The following is a 27,480-nucleotide window of genomic DNA, read 5'->3' as shown; positions in this document are numbered from 1 at the left end:
GTTGGCGTGGCGACCTGGTTCAGGAACGGCACGGCAACCAACCCCAGGCCGCTCGGGCCATCAGCTCACGGACACCAATGTGGTGGACGGCAAATGGCGTTTATTTGTGAGTGACACAGCATTATATAGCTTGGGTTTATGATGTCACTTCCGTCCGCTTACCTCATAAACTAAGTGTTATTGGCTACCTGGAGAGGGGCCCTACCTTTCCGTACAGCGCGACATCTTCCGGCCGCCAGACCCTAACTACCCACATTTCCCCCCCCCCCCCCCCCCATGCATAATTAAATTGGTTAAAATACAACAATCTTAAAAAAGATGCATATCGCAATCTTGGATAGAAAAAAACGTAGTAAATACATCTTGGTCTAATTCTATGTATCATTACAATCCTAAATATGCATATACTACAATCTTGAATAGAAAACATAAAGCACACTGAGTGAGAGGTAGCTGGGGGGTAACTGGGAACTAGAGGTAGTTAAGGGAAATTTTGAACAAGAACGTTCTTAAAGCAGTTGTCGGCATTCTATCAACATGATGTTGACCTTCTCTAGCCGGCTCTTAACAAAGGACACGAGCTTATTCAATATACATGGTCCAAAGATCAATGCTATCATGATCATTGCGATCGGCCCTATCAAGGTAGATATCAGAGTGGTCAGCCATGGTGAACGGTTGAACAACGATGTAAACCAATTTTGTTGTGCCTCTCGTTCCCTTCTCCGTTTTTCCAATCCCTCTCGCAATTTGGCCATAGTGTCTCTCACTATTCCGGTGTGGTCCGCATATACACAACACTCTTCCCTTAGTGCAGCGCACAATCCTCCTTGTTGTAAGAGCATCAGGTCTAATCCTCTTCGATTTTGCAAAACTACTTCCAATAATGATCTAAGTGATTGTTCTAATGCACTAATCGATTGTTCAATTCTAGCCAGGTCTTCATCTACTGCCATCCTCAAGGCGCCAAGTTCTTTGCTCTGCTGTACCAAGGATGCTACTCCTGTACCTATTCCCGCACCTCCTATGATCATTAGAGTAGCTATTGTTAGAGCTGTAAGGGGTTCTCGTTTTGACAGATGATGTTCTGGGGTAATGTGTGAGTCGTAGACAGAGTCTTCGGAGTGGTAAAAGATTTTGGGGACTATAGTTACCTGGACACAATACTCTGAGGATCCATCAAATTTTTCCAACGACAAACAAGGTGTAACTCCCATAGTAGAACAAACCCACTTGGCATTGTTGGCCGGTATTAACCACTTAGCAGGGGTCTTATCTCGGACTTTATTAACACACAGTTGTTCTTTGTGCTTTGGGACTTTACCTACACACACGCCGCTTCCCACCACCCGCACTAATGTAATTCCTTGCTTTTCTGTGTCCCACCTACACTGGGTTGGATTCGAGGCATTCACCCGTATGGGCGTGTCATTTACCCCTACAGCCTCATAGAAGGGTGGTTCTATTCCGTAGCACAGCCAACAGTGTTCCATAAGATTTGGGTTAGTTTTGTTTAGTACTTGGTAGCTAGCTTGCATTATTTTCCAGAGAGGATTTCTATAAGGGATTTTGGCGGTGCATGTCGCTGCCGGTGCGGTGCGTGTCGCTACGGGTGCAGTACGTGTCGCTACGGGTGCGGTACGTGTCACTACAGGTGCGGTACGTGTCGCTACGGGTGTGGTACGTGTCACTACGGGTACGGTACGTGTCGCTATGGGTACGGTAGTATGATTTTTTGTCGATGTTTTTTGGTTGTTGGTCTCTTTAGTCACGTGGCCCTGACTGGGAATAGTCAGGACCACGTCATCAACAAGTGCCTGGTTGGGACCTACTGGTAGTGGATCATTCGGGGCAACCTCCTTTTTTATGAGAATTAAACCACCTTTGTCTGTCCCTGGTTCTGCGTACCTTATTCCCCAAACTCTTCCAAGTAACCAACTGTCCTCTAAGGGCTTGGTAACATTTAAGAAGAGGTATTGACAATTCCCCCGTCCTCTGAATCCTTGCGGTGGAGTGCATCCATATGGACCCCACTGGACTTTTAGGTATTTGTCTCTACCACTACCTGGAATCCAAGCAGGGGCAATGGTCTCACATCCCCAATAACCACAATAGTACTGATTAGGGGAGTTGCAGTACCCCTTTCCAGGATTCGAGCTAGGGCACATATAAAATCCTAGGTATTCCCAACATCGGTCTCTTGGGACAAGCTGACACAGAGAGGCACTAAGCTCGGCGCACCTGGTGTTATTTGAGTTGCGATAATTTGCTGATCCTCAAATCGAAGGAGGGACCATTTGAATGGCTGGTGGGGATGGTGCTCTGATCCTACCTGTCTTACAGTGACAAGCTCTAAAATCAAGATCACGCAGAGGCAACGTAGCCCCCCCTTTTGGGAGCTATGTTGCCATCGTTTGGATTCCGCCAGTGTGGAGCTTCCAGGTGCGGACAGGATGCTTGTTGATTTGTCGTCCTCTCTTGCCACCGGGGTGTACGGGTTACGAGGACGTCCGATGATGTGGTCCTGTGGACAAAAACTCACAGTTTTCATTAGCTTTATTCTGGAGGTCCGGTTTAATAGACTTAAGTGGACACCACTTAACTTTGCCATCTTTTCTGACTGCAGCATACCCTCGCCCTGTCAGGACTAGTCTCCACCCTTGTTCCCATTCTCCCAGCTCATTTTTGATTACAACTAACGGGCCTTCTTCTAACGCTTGGGTGGCCCAATGTTTTTGAGTGGGGCTATTCAGCTCTTCCCCCCTGGGGAACTGATTTAGAGCTAAAAGGGCGGTCGCTAGCAGACATGGTTGGTCTCCCGGGGGAATGGCATTGGCAAAACCTTCTGTTTTTGCCAACACCTCTAATTTAGATTTCAGAGTTTGATTTGCTCGTTCAACAATAGCTTGTCCTGTACTATTATACGGAATACCGTGTGTTAAGGTGATACCCCATTTTAAAGCAAATGCCTGGACTGATTTAGAAATGAAGTTTGGGCCATTGTCTGTTTTGATCTGATTAGGGATGCCAAGCCACGCCATGACTGTCAGCCAATGTTGGATGGTTGCTTTGGAGTCGGTTCTAAGGTGTTGCGTGGCTGCGATCACTCCGCTATATGTATCTACAGTTACTGCTAGCCACGCTCGAGGTTTCAGCAACTGGCAGAGTGTAAAGTCCGTCTGCCACACTTCGGAGGCCCTAAGGCCTCTGGGATTGACTCCACCGGACCATAGTAGTGCTTTCTGACAATGGGGACACGTGGCTACTATGTGTTTCGCGTCGGTGACCGAGATCCTGCATTTCTTTGCTAGCGCTTTAGCTCCGATATGGAGAGACTCGTGTAGCTGACGGGCATCTCTTAGCGTCCACAACCCTTTTGTGGCGGCATCTGCTTTGTCGTTGCCGGTTTGAAAGAACCCTTTGATTGGGTCATGGCTGTTGACGTGGATGACTGATATGGTGCCTTTTCGGGAAAAAAGTGCTTCTTACAGCATGAGAGCTGCTGTAGATGTTGACACGCCGGGCCCCGACATGGCTAAGCAAAGCTTAGCCACGAACATCGAATCGGTCACTATGTTAAGGTGTTCCATTGGGAACAGTCCACACGCCAGTACCACGGCCATCGCTTCTAGCTGCTGCACTGAAAGCGCGCAATCGGTCATTTTGATGCAGTGCCATTCTCTTCCCGATTGCCATACCGCTGCCGCGGTTGAGGTCGCTGAGGATGCATCTGTGAAGACCGTTGGTCCCTGTTGGGGCCGATCCATGACCTTCCGCAGGAGGTCGATATTGACAATCGCCAGCATTTGGGTCCAGGGGGGTTTTGTAGCATACCGGACTTCTCCGTCAAATCCAGCGAGAGCTATAGCTAGATGCTCTGACATTGCCACTGATTGCGTTGGGAGCTGTTTGCGAAAGGGTAAGTATACCTTGGCGGGTTCGATGCCTAGGTGTCTCAGGGCGAGTTTTCTGCTTTTCATAACGAGGTTACCAAGGCACTCGACTCCTGGAGAGAATGCACGTGACGGTTTTCCCAGGACTATCCATTGTATTGGTTGAGCTTTTTCAGGGGGCCCCTGGGCTAGTGCCCCTACTCCCCCTCCCTCCGTGAAATGTACATACAGATCGAGTGGAACATCTGGGTTCCACCGAGCAAGCGTGCTTGACGATGCCTGTTGCTCGATAAAGTCAAGAGAGTTCATTGCTGCCGTCGTCAGAGTTTTTTGTTCCCATGGGTTCTTTCCTTTTAGAAGATCGTACAGGGGCGCCACGATTTCGGGGGGATCAGGACAATGTTGCGGAGCCATTGCAGGGACCCCACTAACTGCTGCATGTCGTGGAGTGTTTTGATGTTCCGACGGATTTTTATCTGCGGGGGGGTTACGTAGGAAGCTGTGATCCCCACCCCCAAAAAGGTCACACACGGTCCTCTTTTAACTTTCGCGCCCGCGATCTCGAACCCGTTTGTTTTTAAAGTTTCCGAGACTATTGATACTAGCTGGTCTACCTGACTTCCCGTCGGCGCGGCGATCAAGATATCGTCCATGTATTGAATGATAGTCGCGGTTGAGTCGCTTTGTCGAACCGGTGCCAGCGCTCGATCCACTGTAATTTGGCAGATAGTAGGCGAGTTGATCATTCCTTGAGGCAGCACTTTCCACTGGAAACGTAGGTTGGGGCGTTGACTGTTTGGGAATACGACAGAAAAAGCAAACCGCTCCTTGTCCTCCTCATGCAAGGGTATTGAAAAGAAACAGTCTTTAATATCAAGGACGGCGCAAGGTTGCCCTTCTGGTATCATAGAGTTCATGGGCAACAGCATTTGGACGGGACCCATTGGTTGAATTTTCTTGTTTACTTCACGTAGGTCATGAAGGAGGCGAAACCCTTCGCCCGTTCGTTTGGGTATTACAAAAACTGGGGTATTCCATGGGCTAGTGGAAGGCTCTATATGACCTTGTTGTAATTCGCGGACAACTAGCTCAAGAAGAGCGTCCATTCGAGGCTTTGAGAGGGGCCACTGCTCGACCCACACTGGGTCGGACGATTTCCATGTCAGTCTAATTGGTGGGAGTGGGTATGCGGCAGTGGCCCTTATGGTAAATTTGTCACCCTGGCTTTTAATAGGGCTAGGGCGTCCCTTCCCAACAGAGGTGGGACTCCTGACATGACATATGGGAAGAGGATAATGGTTTCCTCCGGTCCTTTTGCAGTGTGAAGCGTGATTGCTACTAATTGCGCACTTTTCCGAGCTCGGGTTAATCCCCCGACTCCACCCACCATGGGGGCATCTTCCAATTTCCAACGTGGGGGCCAGTTTGTCTCAGGGATAACTGTAACATCTGCTCCGTTATCGATCAAAAAGGGGACACTAATGGTGATGTCATTTGAGATATTATAGAGGGAACAGACCCCCCACACCACTGGCGGGTTATCACACTTTACTGCTAGGGCCACCCTGGGGTCTCGCCCCCAGGGGGAGGTCCTTGCTGTCCCCGTGGTGGAAACAGGTTCGGCTGAATCGCCGGTTGAGCCACAAAGTTGGTCGCTTCTCGAGGGGGTAGTGGGTTCGGGAGTGCTTCGCCCCATCTGGGGTTGGCATAGGTGGGCCGCCTCACATCCCAAGTGGGAGAGGGCTGTGCACGGCCCGGGTGCCCCCTCCCCCTCCCGTTTCCCTGAGTTTTAGACCTACATTCTTTAGCTAAATGTCCTTTCTTTCCACAGGCCCAACACGGTCCTCTGGGTCGGTTCTGGCGCAGGGAAAGCGTTGTTAGTGGGTCCCCCGACCGAGGGCAGTTTGTCACAACGTGGCCCGCCCGGCCACATTTAAAACATGCCATTACATCAGCTATTGCTGTACGGACAGCCATCTGAATCGCGGCTAGATGCTCTTCCTTTGCGACATGCTTAATCATGTCCGCAATACTTGACCCCACTGGCAGTGATCGTAGGATTTCTTTGGTTGCCGAATTGCACTGCTGACGTAAACAATCTGCAAGGACTGGGCCCTTCGCTTCCGAGGGCAGGGTCGAGGAGTCGACCGCTGCCTGGAGGTGATCCACAAATTGTGTAAAGCTCTCGCTTTCATTTTGTTTTATTGTGGACCATGGCGATGGCTTGACAATAACTCTAGAGGCTGTGCGAATAGCTTCTCTGGCTGCACGAGTAGTTGTCATTACTTCATGGGCCCGCAGGCCCTGGGCTTGCGCCTGGGGGGTAATCATTGTGGGGTCTGTGCCCATTAACCGCTGCAGGCTGGAGCCATGCAGTGGATGATCCGCTCCAGTTACTTGGGCCAGTTGCCTCGCACAGTTGTCCTCCCATTCTTGTTTAAAAACAATCATCCCTGCCCCATCAAAGATCAATCTGCAAGTTTGTTTTATGTCAAACGGGAGCATATCGTCTCCCCCGAAGACACCATCTATGAGGGTGGAGACCATGGCCGAATTAAGTCCTTTATCCGCAACTGCCTTAACAATCGTTTGTATATGCTTAGGGTTTATTGGGGAGTGGACCCTCTGTCCCCCTTCCGTCACCCGGACCGGGAATGCTAGTGCAGCCGATGGGGCCCAATCGGTGCACACGATCTTTATTTTTCTCCAGTCCGTGAGGGGGATTTCTCCCCGCGGTTCCTCTTTAATTCGGATGGGAATATTTTGGCTTTTAACTTTGTTTATCTCCGTCTCTTCCTCCTCTAAGTTTGAATCGGTTGCGAGGCACTCGTCCCAGCTGGTGTCTGATCCAGAGTCGGAACTCGACTGACCGGCTATTTCCGGTTTCCAGTACCTTTTTGTCGGGCTCCGGCCCCGCCCTCCTCCCTTGCGGGCGGGCCGTTCCCTCCCTCTTGGCTCGCCCCTCCCTCTTGGTTCGGCCCGCCCTCTTGGTTCGGCCCGCCCTCTGCTCGGCGGGGTATTTGCCCTGTGAGGGCATTTTTTCAGATGGTCGCTCTGATTGGCTTTCCGCCCTTCGCCCGCGCTCCCCTCCCCTTCCCGGTCGCCCCCACCACCTTCCTCCTTCCTGTTCTCCTCCCCTTGCCTTTTGTGTGTGCTTGTTAGTACTAGCGCTTCCTCCCTATTCCCGCCAAAGGCATCCTCGCCCCACCCTCTGCCTTTCTGGTCGGCGCCATCTTGGGGCGCGTAAGGCGGTGGTCCGGCCCAGACTTCCCCAGACTCTGATTTCTCTGCGGCGCTTCTGGCCTCCTCGGCTAGCCCACCCCAGAAGGATTTAGCTCGTTTCTGTCCCTCCGTAAGCGGGTCAGGGTTCGGGAGTTGAGGGGACGCGTTGCCCTCTTGCAGATTTTTAGGCCCAGCAGAATCATCACCGTCTGGGGGGTGCAAAGTCTGTGTGAAATATATTAACCTGATTCGTGTCAATATAGAACAACGATAGGGCCGCATGGTGAAATGGGACCCTCTCTGCATATGTAATCTTTAACCGTTTTGCTTGATCTTGTATAACCGTAGGCCTAAGGGAAGTAGGAGAGTATATATATAGTTCTTGCAAAAGCCATATAACAGTAGGGAATTACAAAAGTTGGAAACGAAATAAAATCAGACATCAAGTAGAAGTCGAAAAATACTTCACACGGTCTCTCAGAAGTAGCGGAATCCTATAGTTGCAAAGGTTTAAAGAAAAAAGGGGGGGGATTGATAGAACAAACTGCTTATTGCTTAATGATTGTCTCTCTGTAACTTTACATACCGTCGTGGTTTCAGCCCAGCCGGTAACAAAGGACCACGCAGCCGCTCGCTCACTCCTCCCGCCCCCTCCGGTGGGATAGGGGGGAGACGGAGGAGAGAAAAGAAAAAAAAACTGGAACCTCGAGGGTTGGGATAAGGGCAGTTTACTGGGACAACGCAAAAAAAGTTACAACAACAACGACGGTACTAATGAAAGAGTATACAGAAAAGAGTGATGCACAGTGCAACTGCTCACCACCCGCGACCCGACGCTCCGTCACTTCCCCCACCGAAAGTCGAGAGCAGGAGAGCCCTCCCCCCGGCCCACTCCCCATTTATATACTGAGCATGATGTCACATGGTATGGAATAGCTCCTTGGCTAGTTCAGGTCAGCTGCCCCGGCTATGCCCCCCCACCTCCCAGGTTCCTGTAAAAATTAACTCTATCCCAGCTGAACCCAGGACACATACCAAGGACTGGTGTTTGTCAAGGATTAAGCCTGTCAGAGACTGGTACTGGTACTTAGGAATGATGAGCAAGAAGGAACCAAGAGCGATCACAAGACTTAATTAAGTGTTCGATGAATTTACGATCTTGTTAAGAAGACACAAGTAGAGGCCTTGCTTGAATAGATAAGGCCAGAAAAGATAAGAACTCCTGCCTTTTGTTCCCATCCTTGTAGATAATTTAGCTTAAACTAACCATATGGTGCTATACCACTAATGAGAACTTAGATAATAAGAACACTAACAAGCACTAAGGTATCAAAACATGTAAAGGACCATACTGCGCAGAATCACCTGAGGAGGGTCAAATAGCGGACAAGTGAGGAAGACTATGGAAGACCACCAGAGGACTCCTGAAGACCACCAGAGACCTTCAATGCGCCTGCGTAAAGGACATTTACATATGTTAATAGTTTCCCGGAAAACTAATGAATATGTATAACATTTCTCAGGAATCTAGTGAATATGTATGTAGAACCTGTACTTAACCTGCACAATTAGACTTGACGGTGTGTGCCTAGGTAGAGCAGAGGCTCCCGGTGCACCCAGCGCTGTTTGCTTGCCTCTATTCATATAATAAATTGTAAACTTTAATTAGAATCCTGCTTTGGACATGATTATTTTTCACAGTCTGCGTGGCTGCTCCGACTCCCAATTTTGGGGTGGTCTGCAAACAGTTCTTTGCCGCCCTCCAGGTGTCCTGTTCTTGTATGGCCTTCCGCAGGGCCTGTATGAATTTCCCCCACGACTTAAGATTTTTTGCAGAACCCGAGGACATCGTCTCCTCGGCTAACGCTTTAGTGCATTTATCCCACACTTCGGGGTGGAGATTATCCACCGGCTGGTCAATGACCCCAATTTGCAAAAGCCTCGCAACTGCGAGAGTAAAATCTTTAGGTTTACAGTCAATACCCCACTGTGTATGTAATTGTGATACGACCTTCACAAGGGCTTCCATCGTCCTTGTTGGTCCGGGAGCATCCTCCCCGCCGGGCTGGTCCTGCCGCTCCGGCCGCCGTTCACCTGTCCAGGCGACGAATCCCGGGTTTCGGCACCACTTGTTGCCTTTCGTTGGCGTGGCGACCTGGTTCAGGAACGGCACGGCGACCAACCCCAGGCCGCTCGGGCCATCAGCTCACGGACACCAATGTGGTGGACGGCAAATGGCGTTTATTTGTGAGTGACACGGCATTATATAGCTTGGGTTTATGATGTCACTTCCGTCCGCTTACCTCATAAACTAAGTGTTATTGGCTACCTGGAGAGGGGCCCTACCTTTCTGTACAGCGCGACATCTTCCGGCCGCCAGACCCTAACTACCCACAGCACCCACACTCACCAAACAGCAGGTCAAGCCTCAGACCACTATACAGTCATTGCCAAAGAGTACCCTTATCTTGGGAAAACAAAAAGCTGAGATGAAACTAATACTACAGTTTAGACGAAGCAAGAGCATGAGAGCACAGAATCAGCCAGGACTGAGCTGCAGTTAAAAAGCCTCTAAAAGAGGAGAGCTTAAAGGCTCTGCAGACTACTGGTTACCTTTTTTAAATTATTTGAGCCCACGCCTAAATCAAAGATTGCATCAGGCCTTTCACACCTCGTTAGCAACTCCCACGGTGCCTGGTTAAAGACACAGATAAGACCCAGCCTAATGTGCCCAAGAAAAGGCAGTACAGCTAAGTTTCTTCACTGACTAAACCCCAATGCTGACTGCAGAGGCCTTCCATGCTCTCCATAGAATTGTGACTGTGGACACATGGAGGCAACGTTTGACTGATGAGAATACAGGTCCAGGTATTGGAAGATTCAGGAAGAGAGAGGACAAAGGCCTCTCATTGCACCGTCTCTCTCGTACACAGATGGCCCAACTTTGTGTGGAAAAATTATTGATTTTGTCAAATATTTTTGCAATGGGGTCATCAGACTTGGTGACAGGCTTATGGGTCAGCAGTTTTTCCAGACCTGATTTCCAAATGAAAGTGAAAAACTCACAGATTAAAACTGTGAATACAGTACAACTGGGGAACAAGCGTTTGAACAGCAGTGACAGGAATTCAACACTTTGCAGGATCGAAGTACCACAGAAACGTTCATTCCTGCCCACTGGCTTCAGTGACTTAATTAGTATTGCTAATGAGATCTGATTCTGCCAGTTAGCTGTTTTGAAAGAGTACTTGTCCCTCTTGTGTTGGTGATAGTAGCAATTATTCCATAGTGCACTAGTTGCTCTGAGCTGCAATATTTATCCTTTGCCCTCCAGTCCCTTTGTACATCTCCAGCTGACTCAAGGTTCAACAGCCTTGTAGCAACTCAGTGTGCAACTCAGCTCACACTACAATGAGATTCTCATTTTCACTTCCTTACTCACTACTGCCTACTCCAGCTAACTTAATCCCTGTGTTCAAAGAGCACCAACTGGCTTCTCTTTATTTCACCCCAATCCTCACCCTGCAGCAGGCTAAACTGCTTATTACCTCCTCATCTTCATTCTCTCAAGCCAAATATACATGCTTTCTAAACGAAGGAACAGCTTGTACTTACTGCTACTCTTTCTTGTGGGCAAATCCTGCTCTCTGCTCTACCATTGCCTGCCAGCAGCATGACAGGCATGGATTATCCAGGAACTACCATGGCTCACCACAGCTGGCATCTCACTAGTAACTTGCATTTTGGGAGCAGGTTACAACCGTTCACTTTCTTTTCTCTGTCTCAGGCCTACACCACCTTGACAGAGACCAAGGCCCCCCATGCAACTGGTACTTCTTGTTGACTGAGACAAATGTGGTGTCCTTGCAAGATCAAGCAGACTTAGTCTAATAACTGAAAACAAAGACCATCAGAAGCATACTATTTACTCCTTTAGTGTGCTTGCCAAAGATGGTCATTTCCCATCTATTGGCCTGTTGAGAGTAGTTTGGTCAGCCATCAGTCACACCTTGATGTTCAGTACATTCCTAGACTGTGCTTCTAAAATTCCTCCATCTGTTACTGCACTGAGTTCCCTTAACATCCTAGCAGTCACTGGGGAAACACTCCATGACATAACACCAAGAAGGGGACAATTCCAGTGAAACATTGTAGTGACCCATAAGCTTCACAGGCTTCAGTGAGGCATTACACGAAGTGTCATGAGGAAAGAGCATTTTCCAAAAGCAAAATCCATGTAAAAATTGTAACCTGGAGAAGAGCAGCAGATCTCCACTGAGCTCTCATAGTGAATGAACCAGGATGGGTCACCCTGGGGTGCAGCAGCATAACCCAGGACTAGCACAGCTAGTGGGCCTGACTCCCAAAGCTAGCAACAATGAACACAGACAGTTTGCACTACTGCAAACAGTGATCTTTATTCTGATGTCTTTCTCTCCTCTGTTCCTAATTTCTCCTCTCCCACAGACCAAGCACTGGAAACTCCCTATTGTGGAGCCGGATGACTCTCTCAATCTGAAGACTACCTTTTAGAATGGCATTGCCTATCTGATAAGTGTCCCCTCTCTTCCCTCCAGGAATATCCCCAGATGCTGTGTACCCTGACCTGCAGAAAGAGGATTCCCATTCTAAGACTACATAGTAGAGAAGGCAGTAAGAGCCCCAGAAATAACTACAAACTTAAAAGACTAGGTAACATTTTAACTAGGGGATGGAAGTGGGGTCATTTCACAAAATCACAGAATCACAAAATGGTTGAGGCTGGAAAGGACCTCTGGCAGTTACCTTGTCCAACCCTCCTGTTCAAGCAGGGCCACATAGAGCTGGTTGCCCAGGACCATGTCCAGAAGATGTTTTAATATCTCCAAGGATGGAGACTCCATGGCCTTTCTGGGCAACCTGTGCTAATGCTCTGTTACCTTCACAGTGAAAAAGTGTTTCCTTATGTTCAGGGGGAACCTCGTGTTTCAGTTTGTGCCCATTGCCTTTTGTCCTCTCACTGGGCACCACTGAAAAGAGCCTGGTTTCACCTTCTTTACACCCTCCCTTCAGGTATGTGTACATGATGACAAGATTCCCCCTGAGCTTTCTTTTCTCCAGGCTAAACAGTCCCAGCTCTCTCAGCCTTTCCTAATAGGAGAGATGCCCCAGTCCCCTAGTGAACTTAATGGCCCTTTGCTGGGGTAACTGTCCCATCATCCAGATCATAAATTAAGACATTGAGGAGGGTTGGACCCGGTATTGACCCCTGAGGTACAACATTAGAGACTAGCTTCCAACTAGACTTTGTGCCACTGACCATCATCCTCTGGGGCTGTTCATTCAGCCAGTTTTCAATCCACCTCACTGTCTACTAATCAGCTTTGCTTTGAGGAACTAATGGGAGACAGTGTCAGAGCCATACTGAAGTCCAGGTAGACAACATCCACTGCTCTCGCCTCACCTACCAAGCCAGTCATTTCATTGTAGATTATCAAGTTGGTTAAGCACAATTTATGCTTCATAAATCCATGCTAACTACTCCTAAAACCACTTTCTTGTCCTTCATGCATCTGGAAATGTTTTCCAGGATTAGTAGCTCCATCGTCTTCCCAGGGATCAAGGTAAGGCTGAATGGCATATAGTTCTCTGGGTCCTCCTTGCTGTTCTTGAAAGTAGCAGTGACATTTGCTTTCCTCTGGTCCGCAGACACTGCTCCCAGTTACCATGATCTGTCAAAGATAATTGAGAATGGACACAAAATGACACTAGCCAAATTCCTCAGTACTCAGGGGTGCATCGTATCAGGGCCCATGGACATATGTTCTTCCAATTTCCTTAAGTATTCCCTAATCTGAATCTCTTCCAACAAGAAGAGAACCAGGTCCTCCTTGCTCCAGACTTGCCACCTGGTCTCTGGGGCCAGTGATTTCTAAAGTTCTGTCTTACTGTTAAAGTCTGAGGTGAGCATTGCATTCAGTACTTCAGCCTTTTCCAAGTTATAAGTCACCGGGGCCCCTAACCCCATTCAGCAGTGAGCCTACATTCTCCCTAGTCTTCCTTTTGCTGCATCTATACTTATAGAAGGCCTTCTTGTTTCCTCTGACTTCCCTTGAGAAAGCTCCAGTTGGACTTGGGCTGTCCTGTGTCTCTGCATGCTTAGTGTCTCTGCATTCCTCCTAGGTTGCCTGTCTTGCTTCCATTACCTGTATGCTTCCTTTTTGTGTTTGGCTTTTGCCAGGAGCATCTTATTCATCCATGTAGATCTCCTGCTATCTTTGCTTGACTTCCTGCTCATTGGGATGACTGATTTTGTGATTGGAGGAGGTGATCCTTGAATATCAAGCAGCTTTCTTGGATGTCATTCCCTCTAGGGCCCTCTAGGACTCTTTGAAGCAGATCCCTCTAGATGCCAAAGACTGCTCTCCTGAAATCCAGGGTTGTGATCTTGGTTTTTGCTCTCCTGCCTCCTCTCAAGATCCTGGACTTCACTATCTCATGGTCACTGCAGGTAAGGCTGCCTTCAACCTTCACACTCCCAGTGAGCCTTTCTTGTTTGTAAGTATTAAGTTCAGCAGAGCACCTCTTCTCTTTGGTTCCTCTATCACTTGTGTCAGGAGGTTGTCATCGATGTTCTCCAGAAACATCCTGGATTGTTTATGCCCTTCTGTGCAGGGCAGATATTGGGGTGGTTAAAGTCCCCCATAAGGACCAACACCTACAAACAAGAAGCTACTTTTAGCTGTCTGTAGAAGACCTCATCTACTTGTTCATCCTGGTCAGGCAGCCTATAAGAGACACTCACTACAATGTCACCCATACTGGACTGCTCTGTAATCCTTACCCATATGTTCTCATTTGGCTCATCATCCACCCCTAGGCAGAGCTCCACACATCCTCTAAAAAGGCAGACTCCACCTTTGATGTAAAACTTGTAAAGATCACAGGCCGAGTAGTCACTATGCTGTACCATGGATCTCTCAGTAGTACTGTGGCTCCACAGTACTGTCCCAAACACAGATGCCTGTCCTTTATTTGTCCTAAAGAGACGCTGCCTTCATTTTTGGAAGGCTGAATCAGCAACACTCACTGGTATTTGTAAAGCCACATGGTGCCAGATTTTAGTTGTCTTTTCTATTGCTCCCATGAAGTCCTCCTGATAACAACCACACAAGTCTTAAAAGTAAATAGTGACCAGGGACATGGTCTCTTCTGGGTCCTGGGAGACTGTCTGTGGCTGTTCAGGATAGTACACAAACAAAAGCCTTTTATTATAATATAATGTCACACCACGTAACTGAGGACAAGGTGCGTGCTATTGCACATGGTATGAATGCACAGGGTTCCCAGGAAGGTACAAGGTCTGCTGAACTACACAGAGATCCTGGTAGTGAACTGAAGGAACCGAGTACAGTTTGAGGGGCATCCATGTTGTATGTCTGGACCCTGCTGGCTCAAACTATGCCAAGATTCCCAGCTACAGAACAGCTTGATTCACTCTGGATCAGAGGCAAGGATCAAAAATACACATAGTGTGGATAATGCAGGGTGTTGATTTCTAAGAGAAATAAAAACCCCATGTGAATCAGGATGCATCCACTGCTGTTCATTGCCTAAGTCAGGATGCAAAACAATCATCCTGATTCCCAATTATTTCTGATTTTCTACTAGGTTTGACAACGGCTATTGAATTGAAGGGCATCCAGTCATTTTTAGGCTATGAACTGAAGCTAAAAATGTCCCTGTGTTTCCTGAGCCTGAGACTTGTGTGATACAGGTTGTCCTAGAAATTCAGCAGCTATAAAAAGTCACCCTAGTTAGTCTTTCCCATTGAGCCTCACTACCTAATCACTAAGCATGACATTACAAAAACTGAAAACAAGCAAAAAAACAATCCCCGCACTCTAGGGACTCTTACAGGTAAGATTAAAAGTCAAAACAATTTGTAAGAACCCATGGCAGTATAAACAACCATAGCCGTATTGTACCAAATAGGATCTATCTGTGGGCATAAATGTCTGAGGAAAGTGGGGACCTGATTAGGTCACAACTTAGATTTCCAAGGAATGTATAATGAATGATTCAACAAGCCACAACGACTCTCCTCGAGTCCATGCTTAGTCACCTAAATGGGCAAGTTTAGAGACACCATACTGCACAATCTCACTTGGATTTGCACCAGGCAGCAGTGATTTGACCACTGGGATTCAGCAGTTGTTACTGCATGTCACCAACAGTATCATACCACAGAATTATCAGGAAAACTTCATCCTACTGCTATTGTGTTGTCTCTCTGCAGCTCTGTCATGTGCTAAGAACCATATTGCACCTTCATGCTTTTTGGAATTCCTCTTTTTCTCCACTTAGAAGGGAAGATAGATCTGAAGCAGTGAGGACAGCAGAAAAAGGACAAACATGGTGTTTGTAACAGTATACTGTAACCCTGCTACCAAGGTAACTTTGAGCTGATTCTGCAGCAATTAGCCCTGCTTTTCACACTACAGGGGTTGAGGATGAAGCCATATGATTTAATTGTATATAAATACATACATAATTTTAATAAAATACATAGTTCTAATTTATATTAGACTTGTTAAAGGAAGAAGTTGGTTTGAGGTTTGTCTGGCAGCTTCATACTCAAGAATATGGGTTTATATCTTTGTTTAGCCATGTGCTTTGCTCATTGTTTTCTGGTCCAGATTTCTACAGTGAGAAAATCCCCTGGGCAAGATAAGAACCTGTCTTTTTCTTGCAAGGAGGTAGTTCAATGTTGGAAGAATGTAGCAAGAGAAGTTGACAGTCAGTGTCTGTCCAGTCCTCTAGGGAAGTCATGGCAGATCCTTCACCGTAATCATAATGCTCCTAGATTCTTGATGGACCACCTTGTCTAATATTACAGTATTACCCATGGAGGAAAATCAGACAAGCATCCACTGACTTCCTTTTCACAGGGTCTCAGAAACAACCGGAATCCAAGACTGTGGGGATCCTGGCACACATAATTGTTTCTCTTGGAGAGCATAAGTTCATGCTTGTGAGAAACATAGATCTTACCTGCTCAAGCAATGGGCAACATCCAAGGCCCTCTAGGAATAACATAGTGCTTCTGTCAAGGAATAACATTGGTCATCTTTGATGTTGCATATCAGCAGCTGAAGGGGAAATAACAAAGCTGGAAGCTGACAGGAGCTAGGACTGGCTGATATTGCTGTGAACGGGCTTTGTGGAGGCAGGATTTCCAAGCTCCAAGTGCCCTGATGTTTCCTCTGAATAATACCAGCAACCATAATACCAGAAACCCCCTTCTATAGCTGGCAAGTGAGAGACAAGGGGACAATTTTGCCTCAAGGGTGCCTGGAGGGAATGCAGATGCAGCCTCAAGTAGCCAGGAGACACTGTGGAAGCAACTTAAAAGAGACACAGACAACAGTAACTGCCCAGCTGAAGTGGCCTTAGTGTCCTTTATCCAAGTGTGATGCTCTTTGCCATATGCACCACACCTTGTCAGGCTGATACATTGTGGTTAAGCACGTATAAACTTGCCAGTGCCACCAGGGATTATGAACTTCACCTATACCCTGGCCACAGAACCCTAAGTGATTCTTTCATTTAATAAATGACATCTTATTTACCATTGTTTCTGAGGCTTCTTTACCTTATATAAAACATTCACTGAATTCATTAAAATGACATTATAAAATATATTTCACAATCCGTGGGGTTTTACAACAGCCATATTATACTCCTTGGATTTCCAAGGGACTATATTAAGTTAGCTTTCACTCTGTCTGACATAACATATTGTTTCCCTTTTAAAAAAAAGAAAAAATATACAGAATAGACAAAGATTGTAACTTAAGCTATTCCCACATTTCTAATTTTCCATGATTTAATGCTTTTCCCTTAAATCAATTTGAAGAGAAGATTCTTCATGCAGATATACACGAATCTCCTATGGACCCCAGTTTGACAAATATGACTGCAATCACTCCACAGCAATTTTCCTTCTCTTGCTTTCTTTTTTCCTTCTTTGTCTCTCGATAAAAGTTAAAAGTACAACATATCAAAACAAATGAGCCAGTTTTATTCAAGCCTTTCCTGAATAAGGACAATACACAGCATACAAATCACTTCTCATTTCAGATTTCCTATTTAGAATGGAAAAATTCTATTCAAAAATTCTATTCATGCTCCATCTGATGTCACATAGAAACCTTTGACAATATATAAGCACTGGACAGGGGTAAGATTTTGGCAGAGTATTGCAGTTCTGCCTGGGGAAGGGCCCTAAGTGAATGCCTGGTACACCCCAAAATAGTTCTTACAGGCCACCGTTTTGCCATTGCATTTGGGAATGACTTCATTCCTGTACAAAGCATTACTTTACTCCCAGGTCTGCTGATGAATTTACCTCCAAATTTGAACACCTAAATAGCCAAATAACTGGATGTAATCACCTAGTGATTTTCACACTTGAGACCCCAGCTCTATGCAAATGACACATCAGTGTTTCTAAAGATATTAAGTCTTCCAGGGACTAGCTCATGCCTCTTATGTTGTGTGTAAACATTTGATTTGTATTATCTTATGTAATACATCACCTCAGGGACAAGTGTGACATCATACTCTGTTTCTTAAACAGGAGTAGCCAAGGTGGGAAAAGAGAGTATGGAAAGAGGGCATGCTGCAGAGCTGATGTCAAGGTCAGCTGAGGTGAACAGGCCAACATAAATTCCTCCTGAGGAAACACTGTTATTTCCCACCCTCTCCAGCACTTTGGAGTACGTTTGCATACCTAGGCGTCACGGAATAGAAGATTTGCCCTTAAGGACATACAGGGAACTGCCATTCATACCTTTTACTGTCCTCATCATTGAGGCGATGCATTTTCCACAACAGCATTTTTAAGTTAGCAAGAAATGAAGTGCTGCTGCAGATTTAGAGGTCACTCATGGGGTTACAAACCCCCACCCTGCCTTATTAGCTGGATGTCCTTGTGTCCCTGCACTGCTCTGTCATGGACCTGTTCCTGCACTGTAATCGTCAGTGAAATCACATATCTGAATAACAATTCTGCTTTACAGCAGTGTTGATGACTCTAGGCTCCTTTACTGAAGTCAGAGAGCACACAGTACAGCTGGGCAACGTTTTGTAAAGAGGGAATTCACTGCAAAGTACACTTTTAGGGCTACATAACTTTTTGAGGAATTTTTGTGAAGTGCAGTTTGAAATTACTTTATGATTTTGGCTGAAATTATTGTTGTACTATTTTGCTCATTTTGTAAAGAACACATTCCAGATGTTGAGTTTGAGATAAAAATTTTGCTTTTAAAATAACTCTGAATGGAGGAAGAGGTACCAGGAAAATAGTGTTGAATACTCAGAAAAATGAAATAGTACAGTTCATGATGACAAAAATGCATGTCACCCAGAAAATAATTATTTTTTCAATATTTCTGTTTTTCCCACCAGAACAAAATAATCCATTACTCCCAGAGGTGTTAAACTCAGCAATTAAAAGAAGCTAAATGCCTGGGTATCACAATAAAAGTTTGGAATCTCATGTGCAAAAAAGAAATCTTATTAATTTTAACAACAGTGTACATGTCTTTAGTGAAAATATTGCACTAAGAACTTCAATCTAGGCAACAAGATTTATCTGTATACCAGTAAACTGAACAATATCCCTATGTTTTGGGGGAGCTGTAGATGGGCTTTTAATTTCTCGCCACTTTATTATGGGTCTCATATTTTTTGTGGATTTTCTTTAAAGTCCCAGCTCCTAGATTCGTAGGATTAACTAAGAATCTAATCTTGCCATGTTTAAATGTAAATTTTTCTTCTTGCACTGTTGGAGGAACTTGGAAATATGGCCCAAGAAAATCAAGGAAATAATTTAAGGATACATGCATATCAGAATTTGGAAGTTTCACCTGTGATTTCAAAGATACAGACAGGTGATCATTTTGGATCCAGTTATGAGTAGAAGTTTTCATAGAAGAAGCTGCTTCTGGAGGCCAATGCCCAGCATCTACGTTAGAAAGCAACACCCAGTGAAAACAAGAGCTTCTAGTGGGTAACATGCACACACAGACCTTCAGTACCATACAAACAGCTGTTCCCCTGGTGCTGTCACTTTGTGTAGCAGCTGAGCTGCTGAGCAGTGTCCAAGCATGTCAGAGGGTCATCACAACCGACAATTCCCCCTGGGTCTGTGGTGACAGTGTAGCCTGAACTGGAGGGGCAGGGACCTAGAGAGTTGTATGTGTGTCTATGACAGAATAGCAAGCTTGGAAGAGAAATTGCTAATAAACTGTTTTATGCATCCCACTTAATAAAAATCTAAAGTTTGTGTCACAGAGGTTGTGGTTTTGTTCTTGTGGTTACCTCACACCTAAATGTCCAGAGGCAAACAATCCATTGCCTTCTAGACAGAGGGATGGACATGGGACAGGCCCATGGTACTGTAATTCACTGTCCTGTCTCTGGTGGAAGGCAGAGACATTGAAAAGAAACAAAATTGTTCCCTCATGAGGCCTGCACATAAGGACAATTTATGTTTCCTTCAGGAAAAAACTCATTCTGCTGTCCTCATTTAGCAAGTAGCTTTTTTGTTGGTGAAAGTTTTAACAGTAGATAATTAAGAGGAATACTCTTACTGAAAAGGTTTTGCAACCTAAACCTTTCTTCCCTTAGGTTACAGACCTTATGTATCTTGTCAATGAGATGATAGTTAATTAACCATTTTAATTATCCAATAACAATTTATAGATTGTAGTGCTAATTAAGTGACAAACCAAAAGTAAGCCATTCGATGCTAGAGCAAAGGAGTTACAAAGGGTCTTAATAAGACATATTCCTAGGAAAGAGTTACTCAACAATTCACTAGGATCTGCTGAATTCCTCAGTGAATAGCTCATCACTTGTTGTCTTTTGTCCATTGTCCAGCTTTCTTCCTTCACATTTTCAGCAAAGACTCAGAAAGCAAAGGCAAGGTTTTAATGTGACTATAAGAGCAGAAACATATGATGCAGAAACATGGGCTGGGGGTGGTGGTGGTGGAATGCACTAAGACCTCCCTCATTAAATAAACCTAAAAGAAAAAAAAATCCCTCTTTTTATTGCATTTTAGAAATTTAAAAATAAAACTTAAAATAGATTGAATCAAACATATATCTTCTTGAAATGAAATAAAGAGTTAAAATACTCTTTTACTGCTTAGAAAAACTTGAAATTGCTTTTCTTAGAAACCTCGTATTATTATTGCTAATAAACAGTCAAACTGTTGCTCTAAACTACAGAAGATAGGGGCTGAAAAAATGGTGAAGATTCTTTGAGGAAATATGGTGGTATTATTCATGTAAAGGCCATATAGGAAGTGTATAGGGGGTATTAGGATTTTGATTTTTCAAAAAACATTTTTTCTGGAAAAAGCATCTTTCAAAGGAAAGAAAATAATTTATGGATATGAAAAGTATTCTTTACAAAGAGACTATGACAACTCTTGTTCATTTTCTATACAAAACAGTAATGATATAAAAAGTTTTTTCTGGTTGTTGAATTTTGCAGAAGCACAGTAACACAGTTGAATGCTAGTAAAATACATATCACTGCTTTATAAAATTTTGCATCCTAAAAGCATGTCCACTATAACTATTTCAGGCAAACATCCATAGTAGCAAAGGAGGCAAAGCGATGAATCTCCATTTATTACTCTGTTTTCAGTCCTTTTTTCTTTGCTTGCCTCAGGGCATTTGTATGTGGGAGTGGTGTGTGTCCATGTGCTCCTCAGACCCAACAAGTCTTGCAGTTATTTGTATACCACCTTCTGTTCACCTACGCTCCATAGGTCCCAGACATTCTGCTCCTGATCATCAGAAGCACAGGCACATTCGCAAGCAGCAAGTCACTCACCCGACAAAGTTGAAACACCTAAGACGCTGTTGCATCTTCCTACTCCAAGACTTACAGAAGGCACCTGAGTTCAAATTGGAATAAATGCCTTGCCAAAGGCAAAGCAGAAAGCTCAGGAATGGGGATAAAAACATATCTTGTTGTTCAATCAGAGCTTGCAGGGTGGCCATTTTGATTCTTCCTGATTTCTTTTTATTAGTTACTTTTGATATAGCATAAAGTTTAAGGAAATTACTATGATTCACAGGATGCTGCCAGGTCCTGCCAACATCTGAAGAGAGATTGCTGAGGTGAGATTGCACTTACTCCAGCAGAGCTGGGATTCATCTCTTCCCTGCCCCCCTGCCCCTCAATGGGTCTCTTACAGTGAGCATTCAGTGATCCTGATTCACCCACTCCAGAAGCCCTGGGTGGCCCTTAGGAGGCTGTCACATTTCAAAGAGAAGCTGCTGCTTGCTGTTAAATGACAGTATGGCACAGGAAACAGGAGACATGCTCATAGCAACAACCTCCTCTTCACCTTCATTGCCAGTGTGCTGTGTGCTAGGACATGAGGCAAAGGAGCTGTGGAATTGACTTACTACAGACCTGCTCATTATATTGCCTTCAGTCCCTATGACAATCATGTTTGTAATACATCAGCGGGATATGCACTAGGAAAAGACCCCACTGTCTCTCTCCTATCGCTGCCAGCCCACAGCTATCACCTGCAATTAACACTAAAGGTGCTGGTTTTCTTTCTGTCTGAATTTAGTTCTGCAGAAATGGCTTTCAGATATCCTTGACTTGCCAGACATCAGTCTGTTCCAACTCACTACTGCATTATATCTTTTTCCAAACCTCTTCTTGACTCCTTTCTTAGCTCTGTGCACCCAACAGTAGTACTGAGAATGGAACAGACTTCCACACAGAGACCTTAACTTCATCTCCAAATGTTGTCAACAAGACTGCTTGCTAAAATCTAGCCATTGCTCCAAACTTAGCTGACTTTAAGCACTTTTTCCAAAGAGAGTGTAGAAATCCTGGCCTTCCCCCGTTTAAGAGCCCTGCCTGACAGGCCCTGAATTCCAAGGCTGAACTTTCAGTAAAATCAAAAGGACACTTTCAGGAAAGTGAACAACCAAAACCTCTGAGAATTTGTCAAGATTGGGGTTTCAGCAGGGAACTCTTCCTCTGCTGATAGGGATGTTTCTAATTATCTTCTGTCTCCCCCTTTCACCTCAGACTGACATGAGAATGAGTAGTGGGCAAATCCCTTCCCCACTCAGAAATTATGAGTAAGACCAGCCACAGCTGCTGGATGCTCTCAAAGAAGGAACAGTACTTGACCTGCCTTGCACAAGGCAGCTGCTTCTACCAAGCAGGAGACTCAAAAGGAAGTTGCCTGTGGATGAAAGTGGTCTCCCCATGGCATATCTCTCCCTTTGAGATGGGCAACAAGTTCCTCATGGTTTTTTGAATTTCAATGGGTGGTGTTTCTGTCAACTGAGACAAACAGCTACTCTTTCAGGTCCTCCACATCTGGTCTATTCTCTCTCATGGGACCCAAATACCTGCTGGGGCCCACCATGCCGTGGCAGGTGAGAGGCATTATCCTACCTACATGTCACTTAGCAGTTATAGGGCACTTTGCTTTCACTTCCTAAGCCAAACACAGCAAAACAACACACTTAGTATGCTGTCTCAGCAAAAAACAGTGCTACGCTGGGCCAAAGCTGCTGTGACTTTCTGTTTAGCTATCAGACAGGTTAAGAAGCCCAAGCAAGCACTGGACAGGAAGCCATGAGCAGGGAAGCCTGCAGGAATCATACTAATCAGAAGTACCAATTCCTTACCAGAAAGCTCTCCTCCTGTGGGAAGAGAGTTGCCTCTAACACAGAGAGAGCCCAGCAGAGCCTTGAGATGATGTCCCTCTACCAGAAAAATGATCAAGGATGGGTTTAAGCAGGGCTGGACATGCCTGGATCCATTCGAGGACAACAAGAACACTGTAGTCTGTAGATGTTCCCCTGGCAAACTGAAGGAGAGCCTAACCATGTGTGTAACTAAGCCAGGACAGGGCATGGCAGGCATTGCAGCCCTCACACATGGGGGACAGCTCTCAGTGGAGGCATAGCTGTCAGGAGGTCTGAGATGGGGAAATACCAGCTTCTTGACAGAAAAGGCACAAAAGAAGAGCAAAAACTCCCTACCTAGACAGACACAGAAGGTTTAGAAAAAGAGTAATGACTCCAAGATGACTAATGGGCTTCCATTGACTCTGTGGGTCATGCTTTCGTGTGTTGCATCAGCTGAGCCCATTATACAAGCACAGAGCTAAGCACTTCCAGGCTTCCTCTGGAAAAGAAGCATCTCCTCGGAAGATCCTGTGCACCTCCATTTGTGTGCACCAACAGCACTCAACTAGCAGGTGAAGTGTGTGGGCCTAAATAAGCAGTCCCCATGACTTCTATACCTTCTGCTTACCTGCGAAAGGAGAAGATGGTTGTCTGCAATCTGCACAGAAAAGTCTTGTGAGCCTTTGTTTACATAATGTAGAATCAATTCTTAAAGCTGGTAGTACGAATTATATTGGAATCGTACATCTCTCAGACTGTTTGCCAACTGGGGCTCGTCAGCTACAGTCCCAAAGGCTGAAAATACATATTTAATAAAAAGATATTGCTATTAAATATTAATTCCTCCCTGTAACATTACGTCTGATCTCTCATATGTTTCATTTCCTAAAGTCAACCTAAGATGATTTCATTCCAGACCCTTGTTTTCTCTGCTGTCAGTTCTTTTCCAGAAAATCTTTCCCATTCCCAAAAAGCTGGATGCATGTTGCAGGAGTTTCTTCTTCAGGGACTGTGTCTTCACAGTTCCAGATTCACATGGTCTGACATTTTGCCAGGACCAAACTTTCCCACATACCAATGTGCAGTGGGTAGAACTGAGTTTCTTGACAAGGCAGTGATTCCCCTGCCTAATTCCCACACTGTTTCCCAAACTTGTAAAATGGGTGTTATACTGTTCCAAGTCTTGCAAGTGCCTTAAGGGCTGCTGTCAAGATGCTTTTCTTGGAAGGCACAAACAACAGTCACTATTGAACTACTGCTATCTCCAGATCACTCCTTCATCAAGAAGGTAAAGATTGTCTTGTGCAGCTGTGCCAGATAGATCCTGAGTTCATGTTCAGCTTTCAAGCACCCTAAACTCACCTTTACACCTTGCATCATGAACTTATGGAAGCCCTTTCCTTGCAACTGCTGATGTCAGCTTGAGACCTGAGTGTGGAGATCCTCTTCTCCCTGAATGCCTCAAACGGTGAGAAGACAAGAGAAGCATTCTATCAGCTTTTGGGGAGGAGCTGAATGAAAAGGACTAAAGGACAAGCGTGAGCAGACCTAATCTCCGGTCTTCAGGTGTGACAAAAAACAGGTGTGTCACAGAGTCAGAGGAACTACCTAAGTAATGGTTGCATTGAAAGAAATATGGGCACCAGTTCTGTCCAGATGTCCCCAGAGAGAGAAGCCACCTTGGTCTTATGTTGTTGACAGCTATTTTGTGGGATATCTAGAAGAAAGAGGGAGAATGGTATTCATTGGAGAAGTCCCTTTTACTGCTAGAAGCATATGTGAGTTCTCTACATCACTGCAGTCTAGCTGAGGAGCTGCATTCTCTGAAGAGGATGTTATTGGGACCTCACAGAGAAAAGCAAGTGGAGGGATCAGCTGGCAGGTGTGGCTACTGGTTACCAGCAGCTAGCAAGAATGGTTAACAAGAGCAGTAGTTCTGCTCTTCAGGGTGAACCAAACCTCAAGTGATGTTCTCAGGCCAGCAGCCTAATTGGTGAGAGCTGGTAGAGTTCCACCACTTGGCACCTTGCCAGGCCAACAGTTTATGAGTGAGGTATTGATGAAGGAGGCTGCATGGGAGTAGTGTCCTTCCCTTGACTTAAGCCAGCAAGCTGCTCAAGAACTTTGCCAGGGGCACTGCAATTCAGTCTGTTGAACTGGCTACAATCCCTGGCTCTAACACAAACTTCCAGGATGACCTTGACAAGTCACTTAATTTCTGCATGCCTCATGGTTCAAATATTGCTTGCTTGAGCTTGGATTGTAAAGTATTTGCTACACTGATTCTAGGTCTGGGACAGTCTTTGCTGGGACAGTAATAATACAATTCATATCTCAGCCTGGCCAAGACCTCTGAACTTGAATGTTGCAACCTGTTAGTTGTAGAATATGTCTAATCTCCATGCACTTTGCAGCATGTCTCAGAGCCCTGATTTCCTGGTTGTCCAAAGCATGAGCACTGCTGCTTCCTTCCATGGTGTACAACTGTTTGGCCCTCCAATTTAAACATTACATAAATGAGTTCTCCCATTTTGTCTGGGTGAAACTGGTGAAGTTCCAAAAAGCAACTGAAAGGCACATTTGCTGTACTAAACACAGGAAAACCCAGCTCCTATTTTCAGCAAAAATTTTCATATTTCACCATTTACTTAAGCATAAGCATGCAAGTCAATATCAATTCTGGCAGTATGACCTGGAATTTATGAACGTACCAGTTAAAAAAATAACAAAAGGAGAAGGAAAACCCTACAGGTTTACATTTCACTAGTATCATTTTTTTGCCCTTCTGTGGTAGGTTAACCAGTAATTGATAAGTGATCTCCCTGTCCTTATCTCGACCCACTTCTTATTTTCTCCACCTGTCTTGTTGAGGAGGGAGACTGAGAGAGTGTCTTGGTGGACATCTGGCAGCCAGCCAAAGGTTAACTCCCTACACCTTCAAACTGATTTCTTCACAAAACTGTTAACATTTATTCAATTGATTTTCAAATCTATCCATAAATGACCAAGATTTATTCACAGTCAATCAGTTCCAATGTTAGAACTTAATTAAAGAGGCAGCGTTAGTACAAATAATGATGCTTCTGCTGAACTTATTCCTTCAAAAGATTATATGCTCTATGATATGCATATTAACTGTGGAAAAGGGGAATGTAACTAAGTTCAGCTAAAAAAAACTTACAGTATACCTATACATTATATTATATAACCAAATTGAAATCAATGGCATTATCAGGTTTGCAGCTTCTGTAAGTAAGCTGATGTACTTGGGATTCCTTGCAAGTTTTGCTGGACTAAGTCACAAAGAAAGGATGTGCTTATTTGCAAGAACACCATTACTCTGTTAGTCATTAAAGAGGATGCTTGTTGTTCTTCTCTGTTCCTTTGGTCCAAACACAGGGATAATATTTCATAAGTAGCTTCTTATGCTGAGTCAGTTTTCAAAACTCCTAATGCCAGCACATGAGACAATTATCCCATGCACAGTTTTGAAAAATTGCAATGAGCTCCACACTTGGTTGTAAGTATATAGAACAGGTAACAAAACAAGGCACTCCGAAGATGTCTTCTTTTTTGGTACTGTAGTAGGCACTTTTGTTTTATATAGTATGGGGAGTATCCATCCTTCTCCAAGACAATCTCACGACCAGCAACAGGCTGCACCTTGGAGGCCAAATAAACTCTCAACATTGAGGCAAATTAAGTTCCAGTGTTACAAGTTGTTCACATTATAGATTAGGATTAGAGCCTGGCTAGGCTGAGAAGATGGAAGAAGACTCATAGGAAATGGTTGTAGGTTAAAGCAAGAAACTTTTGCCTTCACAAAAACAATGGATCATTCTGGAGACAAAATGACAAGTGTATCCACCTGCCAGATTTGTAGGAACATTTGTATATGGCTGGTGGGAGTCAGTAGATCTGATATCTAAATCATGTATTCCACATTCCTTGGATGATGGCTCAGCTCAGACTAGGGTCTTGTTTGCAATAGGAATCCCTGGCTGATGAACAGATTGGAAGTAGCATGGACACAGAAAGAGAAATATGCTATGTACCTTAAGAATATTATTGTCCTTATAACCAGCTGCCTACTGGGAGGTGTACCACTCAGGCTACTACACAAAAGAAAAAAGAAAATTCACCTGCCTCTGTCCAACAGAGTATGCCTCACATGTAATGATTCTAACACCTGTCTGTGGTGTTAGGAAGCCAACTAAGTATAACTGGAGATGGAAAAATCCGTTAGACTGTGGAAGTCATGCAGAATAGGTATGCTTTATTGCTGAAATCGTACAGCTTTTATCATCTTGTAATTATGTAGTAAACACATGCAGCTTTTTGTAATCTCAAGTCAGAAGGAAAAAAAAGTTAAAATCATGCTTAAGGATCAGGCTGTGATTTGAGAAACAGGTCTGTTTCTATCTGCATTTACACATGCCTTCTATGTGCAAGAAAAACATAAAAAACTTTGTGTCATATTCTAGTTCTGAACATGGTTTCTGACTTTCAATATGAATTTCTAAAAAGCAGCAAGAGGGGGACAAAAAGGGGAGCAGTCAAGTTTGGGGAGACTATCTTTGGGTTTGGAAGTAGATACTGAGGCTTGTTTGGTAATCCCTGAGAATCTTTGCATC

General features: G+C 45.0%; 1 protein-coding gene across 1 annotated transcript; it reads right to left on the bottom strand.

Moving 5' to 3' along the window:
• Positions 1–509: 509 nt before the first annotated feature.
• Positions 510–16,195, bottom strand: LOC121232705 (MLV-related proviral Env polyprotein-like). Its single transcript, XM_041121069.1, has 2 exons — positions 16,192–16,195; positions 510–1,276 (listed from the first exon to the last, which is right to left on the bottom strand). The coding sequence occupies exon 2, from the start codon at positions 1,215–1,217 to the stop codon at positions 510–512; it is 708 nt and encodes a 235-aa protein (XP_040977003.1). The 5' UTR covers positions 1,218–1,276; positions 16,192–16,195.
• Between the last annotated feature and the right edge of the window lie 11,285 nt (positions 16,196–27,480).

The sequence above is a fragment of the Aquila chrysaetos genome, chromosome Z (assembly GCF_900496995.4).
Source record: "Aquila chrysaetos chrysaetos chromosome Z, bAquChr1.4, whole genome shotgun sequence".
NCBI classification, from domain to species: domain Eukaryota; kingdom Metazoa; phylum Chordata; class Aves; order Accipitriformes; family Accipitridae; genus Aquila; species Aquila chrysaetos.
Note: the sequence above shows the minus strand (reverse complement) of the source record. Positions and strands in the feature narration are given on the sequence as shown.

Bases quoted from the DNA above. Each gene is read 5' to 3' on its own strand.
- LOC121232705 (XM_041121069.1), bottom strand. From the start codon at position 1,217: ATGGGAGTTACACCTTGTTTGTCGTTGGAAAAATTTGATGGATCCTCA.